Source organism: Symphalangus syndactylus, chromosome 14, assembly GCF_028878055.3.
Source record: "Symphalangus syndactylus isolate Jambi chromosome 14, NHGRI_mSymSyn1-v2.1_pri, whole genome shotgun sequence".
NCBI lineage: Eukaryota > Metazoa > Chordata > Mammalia > Primates > Hylobatidae > Symphalangus > Symphalangus syndactylus.
Window position 1 is genome coordinate 9,977,137 of NC_072436.2, and position 15,368 is coordinate 9,992,504.

At 48.2% G+C, this 15,368-nt stretch overlaps 2 protein-coding genes across 6 annotated transcripts in view; both read left to right on the forward strand.

Annotated features, from left to right (window-relative positions):
- PRPSAP1 (phosphoribosyl pyrophosphate synthetase associated protein 1) overlaps positions 1-7,138 on the forward strand; it is a 43,622-nt gene extending 36,484 nt beyond the window's left edge. For all 4 annotated transcript variants that reach the window (XM_055242159.2, XM_055242158.2, XM_055242161.2 and 1 more), the window contains 3 exons: positions 4,156-4,226; positions 5,034-5,180; positions 6,371-7,138. In XM_055242159.2, coding sequence (XP_055098134.2) covers positions 4,156-4,226; positions 5,034-5,180; positions 6,371-6,529 — 377 coding nt within the window. In that variant the 3' untranslated portion in view covers positions 6,530-7,138. The remainder of the gene's footprint in view (positions 1-4,155; positions 4,227-5,033; positions 5,181-6,370) is intronic.
- Positions 7,139-7,188: 50 nt separating this feature from the next.
- The window catches only part of QRICH2 (glutamine rich 2), a 32,785-nt gene continuing 24,605 nt past the window's right edge, over positions 7,189-15,368 (forward strand). For both annotated transcript variants that reach the window (XM_055242091.2, XM_055242092.2), the window contains exons 1-3: positions 7,189-9,750; positions 12,570-12,629; positions 12,986-13,096. In XM_055242091.2, the coding sequence (XP_055098066.1) occupies positions 9,217-9,750; positions 12,570-12,629; positions 12,986-13,096 (705 nt within the window). In that variant the 5' untranslated portion in view covers positions 7,189-9,216. The remainder of the gene's footprint in view (positions 9,751-12,569; positions 12,630-12,985; positions 13,097-15,368) is intronic.

Below are 15,368 nucleotides of genomic sequence, written 5' to 3' on the forward strand. Positions count from 1 at the left end.
AGTGAAGATGTGGTTTTCACCACTGAAGTGAAAACAGACATTGGCACCTCTTGAGCATCTGTTAAATGTAAATTTTGATTTGTTTGCTTGTAGATAGGGGTTATGAGCTTGAAATCAGTTCATTTCTATTCTACAGAAGACCTCATTTTATTTACTCATCTAATTTATTTTATTTTTCTGAGATGGAGTCTTGCTCTGTCACCCAGGCTGGAGTGCAGTGGGCGATCTCAGCCCACTGCAACCTCCACCTCCCGGGTTCAAGCAATTCTCCTGCCTCAGCCTCCCAAGTAGCTGGGATTATGGGCGTGAGCCACCACGTAATTTTTGTATTTGTTTTGTTTTGTTCTTTTTTTGAGACGGAGTTTTGTTCTTGTTGTCCAGGCTGTAGTGCAGTGGTGTGAACTTGGCTCACCGCAACCTCTGCCTTTGGGGTTCAAGCAATTCTCCTACCTCAGCCTCCTGAGTAGCTGGGATTACAGGCATTCGCCACCACGCCTGGCTAATTTTGTATTTTTAGTAGAGATGGGGTTTCTCTGTGTTGGTCAGGCTAGTCTCAAACTCCTGACCTCAGGGTGATCCGCCTGGCTCAGCCTCTGGCCCAAAGTGCTGGGATTACAGGCGTGAGCCACCACTCCTGACTGTTTTTTTTTTGTTTTTCTTTTTTCTTTGAGACAGAGTCTTGCTCTGTCGGCCAGGCTGGAATGCAGTGGCACAATGTCGGTTCACTGCTACCTCCATCTCCCGGGCTCAAGCAATTCTCCTGCCTCAGCCTCCCAAGTAGCTGGGATTACAGGCATGAGCCACCACGCCTGGCTAATTTTTGTATTTTTAGTGGAGAAGGGTTTTTGCCATGTTGGCCAGGCTGGTCTTCAACTCCTGACCTCAGGTGATCTGCCCGCCTCAGCCTCCCAAAGTGCTGGGATCACAGGCATGAGCCACCACACCCAGCCACTCATCTCTTTTTAATGTCAGTTTGTTGATATGGTTTGACATTTCATTGAACTAGAAATAGACAAAGGTCAAAATGGGTAAGGAATGAATTTGCTCATAGTTCTTTTTTGCTGTTTACTTTAGCAGAGGAAGGTTTGGTTAATTGGCTCCCAGGAAAGAGTAAACGTGTGCACATGTGTGCAGGTGCTTGTACTTGTGATGGAAGCGTGCGTAAGGTAAGGAGGGTTGTCATTGCAGCTTTATTTTACTTGGAAAATGCTACCTTTAAAAGCAAAAGACAACTTCCTACGTCCTTCATAAGAACATTGGAAATCATTTGATGAATTGGAAACATTTTCACTGCAGTTGATATAGTTTTCACAGTGATTTCTGGCCACAAGTAATGTTGCACAATTTATTTTATTCATGGATTAGATTTTGTTTGATAAAATGGAAAGAGAGAGCAGAATCTAAACTTAGGGTCGTTTTAGCACTCTATTCTTGACCTTGTATGAAAACTGGAATTTTTGGTGTTTTATTTTTTGGGTAAGCTATTCAAAAACTGTTGGTCATTTTTTTTCTACCCTGTAATAATAAAGTCTGTCTCTGTTTTGTGGCAGCCACCAAATTATGTATTCACTTTTATTCAGAACCTAAAGGCAGTATCAGCAGGGAATGAGTATATTGGGCAGAAAGGCTTTCATTTTAGCCTTTTTTAGCCTCCCTCCTAGCAGTGCCTAGGTTTTTCATGCGAAACTAACGATAATTCTTTGCGGGAGGTAGGGTTGCAAAAAAGTAAACACAAATACTGTGATGTTTTCTGCATCAAACTAGAGCTGAATTTCCATTGATATTTGATGAGGGGTATTGGCTTGCAATCTTTCTTTTTTTTTTGAGACTGAGTCTCACTCTGTTGCCCAGGCTGGTGTACAGTGGTGCGATCTCAGTTCACTGCAATCTTTGCCTCCTGGGTTCAAGCAAGTCTTGTTTCAGTCTCCTGAGTAGCTAGGATTACAGGCGTGTGCCACCATGCCTGGCTAATTTTTATATTTTTAGTAGAGACAGAATTTCACCATGTTGGCCAGGCTGGTCTTGAACTCCTGACCTCAGGTGATCCACCTGCCTTGGCCTCTCAAAGGTGGCCTGGCCAACATGGTGAAACCCCGTCTCTGCTAAAAATACAAAAAATTAGCCAGACATGGCAGCGCGTGCCTGTAATCCCAGCTACTCAGGAGGCTGAAGCAGGAGAATCGCTTGAGCCTGGGAGGCAGAGGTTGCAGTGAGCCAAGATCGTGCCACTGCACTCCAGCCTGGGAGACAGAGTGAGACTCTCAAAAAAAAAAAAAAAAAAAAAAAAGTGGATAGGTCAACATAACCACCTATTTACATGGTTTAATTTAAAAACAGAATCTCAGGAAGCTGCTCCTAATGGTGGTGGTTTGAAACCCCCCTCCCCCCATTTTAAGTGATTTTATATACAAAGCCTTCTTGTCTTGCCCAAATTCAAGAAGTTGTCTTTGTTTCTAGGATGCGAAATCAGGAAATACATGTCTGTTGAAATGTATAAAGTAGTGCTGAATTTCAGCTCAACTGATTTGCCAGTATACAGAGAAAAACACTTGTTCTTTGAGATACACAGTGCCTTTTGGTGGGAATCTGCCAAAATTGTTTGTTGGTAGTCACTAAACTCTTGTTACCTGAATTTTATTCTCTTTCGCTTCCCCCACTACTGGCCTAATAAATATTTCAGAATAATAACAAAGTTTAAAGAAAGAATACTTAGCCTATTCTTCTGAAATAGTCTTTGTTTTTCTTCTCTGTTTACTAACCTCCTTTTGAGGATAAAATCTTATTTCCTTTCTTTATCCTGTAGTTTCCTTTGTACACTCATAGCCTTTCTTCAGATGCAGATTTTACAGTCAGATAAAAGTCTCTACTTTAGGCACCAATTAAATCAGGAAAAGATGATGGGCCTGGAGTTATTGTCTTCAAGTTCCTGATTTTGAGGAAACTCTGATTATGTCAGTAGTGCAGATATCTGATAGTAAGGTTACACTGTCCAAATAAGGTGACTTTGGAAGAAATAACATAAAGCCATCTCATGATCTGGCAGCTTTTCGCTGTTTCGCTTTCTGCAGAGCGGCATTCCTTCTGCATGTCTCTGTCGGTCTCTGTGAGAGTGGGGTTTCTATCTGCACGGTCTACAGAGCGGCGTTCCTTCTGCATATTTCTCGGTCTCTGTGAGAGTGGGGTTTCTATCTGCACAGCATTGCGGTGCAGCTTCTCCATGTTGGCAGAATCTTCCATGCTCTGCTGGTTCGTGTCTTTCCAGCTGTGCTGTGCACTGTGCTGACTGCTGAGCTCATGAGACACGGCTCGTCTCAACTGAGAAGTGCTGTATGTCTAAAATACACACCAAGTAGAGAAGACTTGATAGGAAAAAAGTGTAAGGCTGGGTGCGGTGGCTCATGCCTATAATCCTAGCACTTTGGGAGGCTGAGGTAGGAGGATTGCTTGCTTCCAGTTTGAGACCAGCCTGGGCAACATAGCAAGATCCCCTCTGAAAAAAAAAAGTGTAAAACATCTCATTAATTTTTATATCAGGCTGGACATGGTGGCTCACGCCCCAGCACTTTGGGAAGCTGAGGCAGGTGGATCACCTGAGGTCAGGAGTTTGAGACCAGCCTGACCAACGTGGAGAAGCCCCGTCTCTACTAAAAATACAAAACTCAGCTGGGTGTGGTGGTGCATGCCTGTAATCTCAGCTATTCGGGAGGCTGAGGCAGAATTGCTTGAACCCAGGAGGTGGAGGTTGCAGTGAGCCAAGCTCGTGCCATTGCACTCCAGCCTGGGCAACAAGAGCAAAATTCCATCTCAAAAAATACATACATACATACATACATACATACATACATTTTTATATCAGTTACATGTTGAAATTATAATATTTTGGGAATTGCATAAAATAAAATGTATTAATTTCATCTGTTTTTAATGTGGCTACTAGAAAATTCAAAGTAACATGTATGGCATGCCTTCTGTTTCTTTTGGCCAATTCTGCTGTTTCTGAGAGCTCGCAGGTTCATTGAGGGGGAATCTGCGTGGTTTGTTTGTTTTTTGTCTGTATAGTGGTTTTGCCACCATTTCCAGGGAATTAGGTTGTGATTACATTTCTCTAGTGATACATGAATGAATGAGATCTTACAATTTGTTTTGTTTTGCTAGTGATGATGGCCAAAGAGAAGCCACCGATAACTGTAGTTGGAGATGTTGGAGGCCGCATTGCAATCATCGTGGTATGGCTGTGTGTCTGTCATCCATGTGCAGAGGTGACACTCCTGGCTCTTGGTCAGTAGGTCGTCTACTCTGGGACTGTATTTCTAGGAACGATGATCCGAATGGATCCATGTATCCTTTCTCACCCAAACTCCCTTGTGCCAAGTGGCAGAAACCTGTATCCAGGTTAACACACATTAAAGTATAACCTACAGATAGGAAATGAGCACAGTACTCCCATGAGAATATTCAGCACCTTCACCTTCATCGTGTGGATTCTAGGTTCTTCAAACCAGCTCGCCTAATCATGCTTGAGCGTAAGGGCCGAAAGATGAACTGAAGATGAGCTGTTCCGTTTTCACAACTAAGAATGGGTGTCCCCATGCAGACTCGTTCTGCATGTTGACATAATTTTTTTCCCAGCGCTAAATATCTGCTGGCTAGTGGGTCACGAGTCCTTTGCAGTAGCACACTTTATTTCAGTTTTCTTCTCATGTCATGGTCTATTTGAAGAAAAATAAATGGAACGCTGGCTATGTGGGATTAACCAGAAATGTGAAACAGGAAAATGAGTGTTGGCAATCCTCAGCTCCAACCGTAATGTCACAGGTGCTTGACTGTGCCCTCCTCTGACAGACACACAAGGTACCGTCAGGTACTTCTGTTGCCATTTCTGGATGCTCGGTCTTTGACCCAGGCACACAGCTCTGATTTTCCATCAGAAATCCTCTGAAACTGAGTGCAGAAAAGAGTAGGGTGGTGTGTGCATTGAGAGTCTGGGCTAGAGGGTGTTTCTTTCCTACCACCTCACTCTGTTCTCCTCCCAGGATGACATTATTGATGATGTGGAGAGTTTTGTTGCTGCCGCGGAGATCCTGAAAGAGAGAGGCGCCTATAAGATCTATGTCATGGCCACCCACGGCATCCTGTCTGCAGAGGCCCCCCGCCTGATTGAGGAGTCCTCCGTAGACGAGGTCAGGCTGCTTCTAAATCTTGAGCCAAGATTTGCTGCTGTGTTTTCTGGGAATAATAAAATGATTCAGTCAATACTAAATTGCTTAATCCATCTGTAGCATTTCTAGCTTTTGCTGGCTAGCAGTTTGTTGGGACAGATACATGTTTAGGAATACAGATAGTCTGTGACTTACCATGGTTCAACTTAGAATTTTTTGACTTTATGATGATGCAAAACCATTGCAATTACGATGTAATGTATAGTATTCGATAAATTACTTGAGATATTCAACACTTTATTTTAAAATAATCGCTTTTATTATAAAATGAAAGCCTTTGCCCTTGATGATTTTGCCAACTACAGTCTAATGTAACTGTTCTGGGCATGTTTAAGGTAGGGCTAGGCCAAGTTAATGATGTTTAGTAGCTTAGGTGTATTAAATGCATTTTTTTTTTTTTTTTTTTTTTTTTTTTTGAGATGGAATCTTGCTCTGTTGCCTAGGCTGGGAGTGCAGTGTAGCAATCTTGGCTCACTGCAACCTCTGCCTCCCGGGTTCAAGTGATTCTCCTGCCTCAGTCTCCCAAGTAACTGGGATTACATGCGCCGGCCACCAGGCCTGATTTTTGTATTTTTCGTAGAAACGGGGTTTCACCATGTTGGCTAGGCTGGTCTCGAACTCCTGACCTCAGGTGATCCACTCGCCTCGGCCTCCCAAAGTGCTAGGATTACAAGCATGAGCCACTGTGCCCGGCCTAAATGCATTTTCTACTTAAAATATTTTCAACTTATAACAATGTGTTTATCCAGACATAACCCTATCATAAGTTGAGAGTTATGCTGAGGGACTGTATATGTCTATTTGCATAACAGTTTGCTTGGGTACTTTAATTTGACACCCTAGGAGCATTTCTCTTGAGGCTGGAATTCTTCCCTTATGATCTGAGAGTTTTGCATAGCACTGGGGCTCACTGTGTTTCTGGGTGGAGACCATGCCATTCCTAAGATTTTCGTCTTGTGTTCTGAGGCCATGTAACTTTTCCTTTGCATAAAATTAGTTAAGTTTGGTTTATAAAAACTATACTCAGTAGAACAAGGTTTTGTAGTTTGGAACTTAGGCTGTGGGGACTCAATGTTAGATAAGCTTTTCTGTGAAACCAGTTTGGAACAGACTTCAGTAACAGTATTTGTTTTCCATCACTGTGTGACTAGGTGGTGGTGACGAATACTGTCCCTCATGAGGTTCAGAAGCTGCAGTGTCCCAAGATAAAGACTGTGGATATCAGTTTGATTCTTTCTGAAGCCATTCGGAGAATCCACAATGGAGAGTCCATGGCCTACCTTTTCCGAAACATCACTGTGGATGACTAGCTTTCACTAGGGTCTCAACCCTGGACCTCCTGAGGGAAACATGGAAAAAGCAGTGCCATGAGTGATACAGTGTTTCCTTGCAAGGGAGGACTGGAAACAGCCTGGAGTTAGATATTCTCTTTTGCCCGGATTCATGGGGAGGAGGGATTAAAAGAGTCAGGAAGAAGACAGAGCTAATGGATAAATATCATAAAATGGCCTTACATCTCTGCTGTAATCAGCCCTGTTCCTTAAAAGTTCTAGCTGCTTTCTTGAAAATAATCTGAAAATCTTATTGATACTAAAGAGGAGTTAAAGGCACATAAAGTCTTAACTCTATAATGTTCATTTAGTTGTTTCAGCTCCAGGGAAATGGAGGTATTGATGTTGAACATGGTTAGGGAAGCTGAGCGCCTGTGGCCCTATTACTATCCAGTTGGCCTCTCCCAAATCAACTTCAAGTCTTTTATAGAGAATCGTATTTTTCTTTCAGAAATTGTTATGCCTACAGCCATTGAAATATGAAGCATTCATGTTGTTACATCTTCCAAGGATGTCAGATTAGAAAATAGCATCCCACCTCTGGGTATCTGAGTGGCTCTGAAGTTGCAAATAAAAGAATTTGTTGTCTTGCTAGTCTTTTCATTAGATGGCAGAAGACCATGGATACAGAACAGCAGTCAGGTCTGTGGCTGGACACAAACACTTTCCCAGGTTCCACCCTCTTCCTAAGTGTTGAAGCTAAATCCTTGTTGAATACTATATTTTAAATCTTTAAAAAAAAAAAAAAAGGCTGGGTGTGGTGGCTTACGCCTATAATCTGAGTACTTTGGGAGGCTGAGGCAAGGAGGATTGCTTGAGCCCAGGAGTTTGAGACCAGCCTGGGAAACATGGCGAAACCCCCCATCTCTACAAAAAATACAAAAATTAGCCAGGCATTGGTAGCATGTGCCTGTAGTTCCAGCTACCTTGGGAGGCTAAGGTGGGAGGATTGCCTGAGCCAAGGAGGTTGAAGCTGCAGTGAACTATGATTGTACCACTGCCGTCCATCCTGGGTGACAGAGCAACATCCTGTCTCAAAAAAAAAAAAAAAAAGGCCAGGGATCGTGTCTTATGCCTGTAATCCCCGCACTTTGGGAGGCCAAGGCAGGTAGATCACCTGAGGTCAAGAGTTTGAGACCAGCCTGGCCAACATGGCAAAATCCCATCTCTACTAAAAATACAAAAATTAGCCCAGCTAAGTTAAAAGCATAAAAAGACTACAAAGAGGCCGGGTGTCGTGGCTCACGCCTGTAATCCCAGCACTTTGGGAGGCCAAGGTGGGTAGATCACTTGAGGTCAGGAGTTTGAGACCAGCCTGGCCAATATGGTGAAACCCTGTCTCTACTAAAAATACAAAAATTAGCCGGGTGTTGGGGGGCGGGGGGGCAGCGGTGCACGCCTGTAATCCCAGCTACTCGGGAGGCTGAGGCGGGAGAATTAATTGGTTTAACCCGAGAGGCAGAGATTGCAGTGAGCTGAGATTGTGCCACTGCACTCCAGGCCAAGTGACAGAGCAAGATTCCATCTCAAAAAAAAAAAAAAAACTGCAAAGAACTAGTTCCTTTGATAAGCCACCAAGCCTGGCCGTTTTTTGAGATCAATTAATTTATGGCAGGTGGGGCGCAGTGGCTTACACCTGTACCTGTAATCCCAGCGCTTTTGGGAGGCCGAGGCGGGTGGATCACCTGAGGTCAGGAGTTCAAGACCAGCCTGGCCAACATAGTGAAACCCCATCTCTGCTAAAAATACAAAAAATTAGCCAGGCATGGTACCGCGCGTCTGTAATCCCAGCTACTCGGGAGGCTGAGGCAGGAGAATCGCGTCAACCCGGGAGGCAGAGGTTGCAGTGAGCCGAGATCATGCCATTGCACTACAGTCTGGGCGACAGAGCAAGACTCCCTCCCAAAAGTGAAAAAAAAATTATGGCAGCACAGAAAAGGGACAATTAGCCACCAATTAGTCGTCTGGTGGCTAATTGGAACTGCCTGAGTAGTGAGTGGGTTGTATTTTCCAAGTTGCTTCACCTTTGATTGAACAAAATATGTGGACTGTCTGCAGGGGACTAAGGCCCCAGGACTGCATCCCTTAGACATAGGGCCACCACTCTGTGGAATGGACGCAGCTGATGACACAAAGCATGGTTGCCAGGAAACGCTCAGGTCTTTTTGTCCTTAAGTGGCCCCACCAAGAGTGAGTGAATCCTGGCTTTTCTAGGTTAAGGGGATGGATGGAGTCTAGCTGAATCTTAGGAGGCCTCCTCAGCCCCTGTTGCCAAGGCTCCCCTTGTGATCCTTGTGGTGGCCTTTGCTTCCCCCCGTGGCTCACAGTGAGGCGTGTTCTTACCTGTAATCTTCAGGGCACGCGGGGGCCCCCACGTCTCAAACGTCCGCCGGCGTGGGGACTGGGAGTCCAGGACTCCAGCTCGGGGACCCGAGCCTGGCGACAGACAGCGGAGGGGTGGCCATCGCGGACCCCGCCGGGGAGCGGAGGCGCAGATTCCCTGGAGGCAGGAGCTGCGTCCAGTGACTCGCCCGGCGCGGTGGGACCCGGGGCGGGGGCGCCCCGAGGACCTCGCAGGGCCCCGAAAGGCCCCAAGGCGCGGCGCGCAGTGAGCGGGAAGTGGTCGGCCGGCGCCCCGCGGCGGCACACAGCTCCTGACAGCCACGATGCCACCCGCGACCACAGTCTCCCTCCGGGAGCTGGCGGACCTCTCCATCGGCACCCCAGAGGTGGGCGCCGTCAACTTTACGGCCCTGCACACGCTCATCGTGGCCATGCTCAAGAACCTTGACCTCCAAAATACCCGGATCGACTTCCAGGCCTCGTCGCCCAAGCCCAGCCGCTCGCTGCAGTCCGTCCGGAGCTCGCTCGGCACCCCACACCTGCCCGCGCCCAAGGAGGTGCCCAAGGGGGCGCCCCGGGAGAAGCGCAGGGGCGTGGGCCGGGAGCCTTCGTCAGCGCTGGAGAGCCAAGTGAAGGACCTGGGCGGCCAGGTGGAGGACCTGAGCAAGCAGCTCAAGCGCATGGACGGCCAGGTGCAGGGCATCGCCACGCACGTGCAGCACTTCTCCCAGGCCAGCGGGCTCGACCTGGCTGTGCGAGAGTGGCCGGAGGAGCAGGAGGTGGGCGTGCGGGCGCTCGATAGGGTGCGGACTGGGAGTATCACGAAGGATGCCGCCGAGGAGCTCAGCTTTGCCAGGGTGAGCGCGCACACGGAGGCACGCGCAGGCCGTCTGCCTCCTCCAGGCCGCCCTCCAGGCCTAGCCGAGTCCCCACCACCGTGGAGGGGCGAGCGGTGGTGGGGACGGAGGGGATGGGGACCGAGGAGGTGCCAGACCTCAGTGCGACTGGCTAGATAGAGCGGCCCGTGCTCTATCTTGCAGTCCACGGGGCTGCAAGACGTGAAAATCATAAAAGAACGCCACCAAAAGGCCCAGGGCCTCCCCGAGCTGGAGGGGCCTGGGGACCCCACCTCCCGAGCTTAGTAGCCCCATCCCACCCCGCTCCTTCCTAGCCCCTGTTTACGGGAGGGGTTCGCCCACCACTTATCAGACATCCAAGGACCCAGAGCTGGCTCAGAGTGGGGCCAGCAACTTCTCAGGAGATTCTTAGAGTGAATTCCCTTTTTAAAAAGAATAAAGACATAAAGAGATAGGTGTTGAGGACAAAGTCTCCCAGAGAAGGGGAGTCAGGATGGAGAGTTGGACCTCAGCTCCCTGTGGCCATGACAAGCCACAGCAGGCAGGGGACAGTTTCACTTGGACTTTTTTTTTTTTTTTTTTTGAGACGGAGTCTCACTCTGTCACCCAGGCTGAAGTGCAGTGGTGCAGTCTCGGCTCACTGCAACCTCCGCCTCTCAGACTCAAGCGATTCTCCTGCTTCAGCCTCCGGAGTAGCTGGGATTATAAGCACGCGCCACCACGCCTGGCTAATTTTTGTATTTTCAGTAGAGAAGGAGTTTCACCATGTTGGTGAGGCTGGTCTCAAATTCCTGACCTCAAGTGATCTGCCCGCCTCGGCCTCCCAAAGTGGTGGGATTACAGGCGTGAGCCACTGAGCCCTGCCTTCAACTGGACTTTTGTTTTCTGGGAGGGACAAGTGCATATAATCATTGAGCATAAGTATTGTCCAGTGAACAGCAGGAAGCAACGCAGGTCAGCGCCAGGAGGTAATAGACACATGCATGTCTCAGAGCCACCTTAGGTTGGTTCTGAAAGAAAAAGCAGAAGCAACTAGGAAGGAAGCTGGATGGGGAGGCCAAGAGGAGAGACAGGAGGGGAAAAAGAGGCCGGGAAGAGGCAGGAAGAAGAGGCCAAGCCCCAGCAGGGGAGCCCTGGCCGCTCATGCCCTCCTGCCATATCACCCCAGGTCTCAAGACCCCAGCACCGCCGGGCGCGGTGGCTCACGCTTGTAATCCCAGCACTTTGGGAGGCCGAGGCGGGCGGATCACAAGGTCAGGAGATCGAGACCATGGTGAAACCCCGTCTCTACTAAAAATACAAAAAATTAGCCGGGCGTGGTGGCGGGCGCCTGTAGTCCCAGCTACTCTGAGAGGCTGAGGCAGGAGAATGGCGTGAACCCAGGAGGCGGAGCTTGCAGTGAGCCAAGATTGCGCCACTGCACTCCAGCCTGGGCGACAGAGCGAGACTCCGTCTCAAAAAAAAAAAAAAAAAAAAGACCCCAGCACCAACTCACTTTTGCTCTGGGAAGCATCTCTGCTTTCCTTTTCAAACTTTAAAGTGTGGTGGGGTTTTTTTTGTTTTAATTTTTTGGGGTTTTTTTTGTTTTTTTTTTTTTGAGACAGTCTCTGTCACCCAGGCTGGAGTGCAGTGGCACATTGTCGGCTCACTGCAACTCCATCTCCTGGGTTCAAGGAATTCTCCTGCCTCAGCCTCCCGAGTAGCTAGGATTATAGGTGCACACCACCACGCCCAGCTAATTTTTGTACTTTTAGTAGAGATGGGGTTTTGCCATGTTGGCCAGGCTGGTCTCGAACTCCTGACCTAAAGTGATCCTCCTGTATCGGCTTCCCAAAGTGTTGGGATTACAGGCAAGAGCCACTGCGCCTGGCCTTTTGTTTTAATTTTTAGCTAATCTTAGATTCTAGAAGTTTGCAAAAGTTATAAAAAGTAATTTATTTTTATTTATTAATATATTTTTTCTTAATTCCAAATATGATAGTAAGCACCTTATGTTGTAGCGATTTGCTTTGGTTCTTTTGAGGTGCTTTTCTCTTTAGACAGCACAGATGTTCAGCTATTGTTGAGGTACCTGGCACCCTTCCTTTCTTGCAAGGCAAGGTGGGCCTCATCCTACAGGCTTTCATGAGTGGGTTGGAGCGAACTGAATCCCAGGACCAGAGGGTCCCATCCCTGCAGCAGCACTTACTCCTGCTGTGCTACCAGCCAGGCCCTCCACTGCATCTCACTTCCCTTCCTGCACTTGGCTGGGAAAAGACCCAGGAGCCTGGGCTGACCGGCCAGGTAAAAACCAGGTAGAAGGCAGGGGCTCCTGCCTGTAATCCCAGCACTGTGGGAGGCCGAGGCAGGAGGATTGCTTGGACCCAGGAGTTCGAGACCAGCCTGGGCAACATGGCAAGATCTTATCTCTACAAAAAAATGTTTAAAATTAGCTGGATGTGGTGGTGCATGCCTGAAGTCCCAGCTACTCAGGAGGCTGAGGTGGGAGGATCACTTGAGCCTGAGAGGTTGAGGCTGCAGTGAGCTGTGGTGGTGCCACTGCACTGCAGCCTGGGTGACAGAGCAAGACCCTGTCTCAAAAAAAAAAAAAAACAAAAAAAAGAAACCAAAAAAACCCAAGTAGAAGAAACCCTCCCTTCCCATAAGAGCCACACAAATTCCCCCTTTCCTCATCTCCTGGCACTTAGTGTGTGAGTGTGCGAGTATGCGTGTGTGTGTGTCTGAGTGTGAGTGTGTGTGCGCATCTGTGTGTGTGTGTGCATGTGAGTGTGCGTGTGTAGGGGCCACTGTCATTCTCCTTTCCTGAACTCTTCTTCCAGGTACTTTTACAGCGGGTTGATGAACTAGAGAAGCTATTCAAAGATCGGGAGAAATTCGTGGTAATACCAGCTGGTTCCATGGGAGAGGGCTCTCCAGGGGGCTGACCCTCTCTCAGTGTGGCCCCCTCTCCAGGGCTTGTCCATCCAGGGCAGGCAGTGTGTGCCCTCTGCCTCTCAAGTCTCTGCCCCTGGGTTGGAGGGAAATCTGTCCCATTCCTGCCCAGTGCTCTACTGGGTGCTTACATGGGACAGAGAACTGGCTGCCCAACCTTCGCTGGTCACTTGAAGGGTGATGAATTCTCCCTGGGGCTGGGGCTGTGAAGGACCCACCCAGATCCTGTTAGACCAAGTGTGTTCCTAAAGCTTCTTGGGATTAATCAAGGGGTGTATGTGTGTGTCTTGTCTGTCACTGTCAGCAACTAGTCAGCCGGAAGCTGAGTTTGGTTCCTGGTGCGGAAGAAGTCACCATGGTCACCTGGGAAGAGCTGGAGCAGGCGATTACAGACGGCTGGAGAGGCTCACAAGCGGTGAACCAGTGGGGGCCTGGGCCGTGGTCTTGGGTGGGGCTCCCCAGAACCTCTCTATTTGTACAGCTGCACAGGATTCTGTTCTATGGATGTTCATAGTTCGTAAGTTTCATTGATATGGGTGTTTTAAATGGTTTTTCCAATCTTAAGAACAAGGTGATATTCATGTGTGAATAACATGCATCCCTAGAAAGGGATGTGTGTTAGTGATTTGGCTAGCCATTGATAAATTGCCTGCCATGGCTGCTGTTCCAATGTAGACCCCCACCATCAATGGGAGAGAGAGCTTGTTCCCTGATATCCCCCCAGCGCTGTATGTTTGCACCCAATTTTTTGAGCTTTGCCAACCCACTGGATCAATAGAAAATCATACCTGAGAGTAGTTTTTATTTGCTTTTGTAGCTTTTCAAACTTTCTTTACAGTCTGTCCTGAAATGCAGGGATCTTTCCTTATTAGTGGACCATGGTGACAGACCCTGGAAATAAAACCTCTGTAGGGGGCCCTTTGCTGGTGGTGACTTTTTTTTTTTTTTTTTTTTTTTTGAGACAGAGTTTTGCTCTATTACCCAGGCTGGAGTGCAGTGGCGCGATCTCGGCTCACTGCAAGCTCCGCCTCCCGGGTTCACGCCATTCTCCTGCCTCAGCCTCCAGAGTAGCTGGGACTACAGGCGCCCGCCACCATGCCCGGCTGATTTCTTTTTGTATTTTTAGTAGAGACAGGGTTTCACGGTGTTACCCAGGAAGGTCTCGATCTCCTCACCTCGTGATCTGCCTGCCTTGGCCTCCCAAAGTGCTGGGATTACAGGTGTGAGCCACCGCGCCCAGCTGCTGATGGTGACTTTTGCACACAGGCATGCATCTGTCTGTCTTGAGACAGTGTACAGATGACCAAATTGTTTTCCGATCCCCCACCTACCTTCACCTGAATAAAATCAAGCTGGATATGTTCAAATGGCCCTCAAAGATAAGGCTTACCTTCCCTTTTGGTCTTGACATCCCTCCCGCTGGCTTTGGGCAAGTGGGTTATCAAAACAATCAAGCCAACTTTGAGGGCCATTTGAAAATGTAGACGGAAGCAGGGTGAAGAGTAAAGCTTTTGGCTCCACCAAGTGGCCATCTTGGGGAGTGCCAAATATCTGGGTACAAAAGACAATCTGGGATCTCCAGGACCATTTTCTGATTTCAGGGCTCATTCTCAGAGGAAAGCAGCATCAGAAACATGTTGCAAGAGGGGCCGGGCGCGATGGCTCCAGCCTTTTCCCAGCACTTTGGGAAGTCGAGGGGGGCAGATCACTTGCGTCCAGGAGTTCGAATCCAGCCTGGGCAACGTGATGAAACCCTGTCTCTACCAAAAATACAAAAATTAGGTAGGTGTGGTGGTGCACACCTGTAATCGCAGTTACTCGGGAGACTGAGGCAGGAGAATCGCTTGAACTTGGGAGGCAGAGGTTGCAGTGAGCTGAGATCTCACCACTGCACTCTAGCCTGGGCCACAAGAGCAAGACTCCATCTCAAAAAACACAAAAGTAGGTAAACTGGAAAGACTAACCAGTCAGTCATGCAGTGCCTCGGGAGGAAAAAGGGGACAGTATGCGCTTCCTGTAGCTGTTCCAGCAAATGACCAGAGACCCATTTGTGTGGCTTAAAACCACACAGATCTGTTATCTTACAGTTCGGGAGGACACAAGGCCAGTACCAGTTTCACTGGGCAGAAGTCAAGGTGTTGGCAGGGCTGGTTTCCTCTGGCAGCTCTGGGGGGAGAATCCATTTCCTGGTCATTTTCAGCCTCTAAGTGTGGCTGGCAGCCCCTGGTTCTGGCCACATCAGCTTCAGCCTCCTTCTTGTAAGGACCTTTGTGGCTTCATCACTGCATCCACCTGGATAATCCAGGATACTCCCTCCATCTCAAGATCCTTAATTGCTTAATTGTACCTGCAAAGTCCCTTTTGCCACGTAAGGTAATGCTCCCAGGTTCAGGGTATGGGGACATGGATATCTTTGGGAGCTTATATTCAGCACACCATAGTGACTAAAACCAAAATAATGGTTTTGCAGAACAAACACCTTGAAGTCCTAGACAAATGGATGTAACAGCTATAGAGGTGGGGGTGGGGGGGAACAGGGTCCTAGAAAGGTCGGTACAGTTTTCATTAAGGGCATCAGATGAGACCCCTGTCATTTCTGAGGATGATAGGAATTAGAAATAATGAGTGCCGGCCGGGCGCGGTGGCTCACACTTGTAATCCCAGCACTTTGGGAGGCCGAGGCGGAC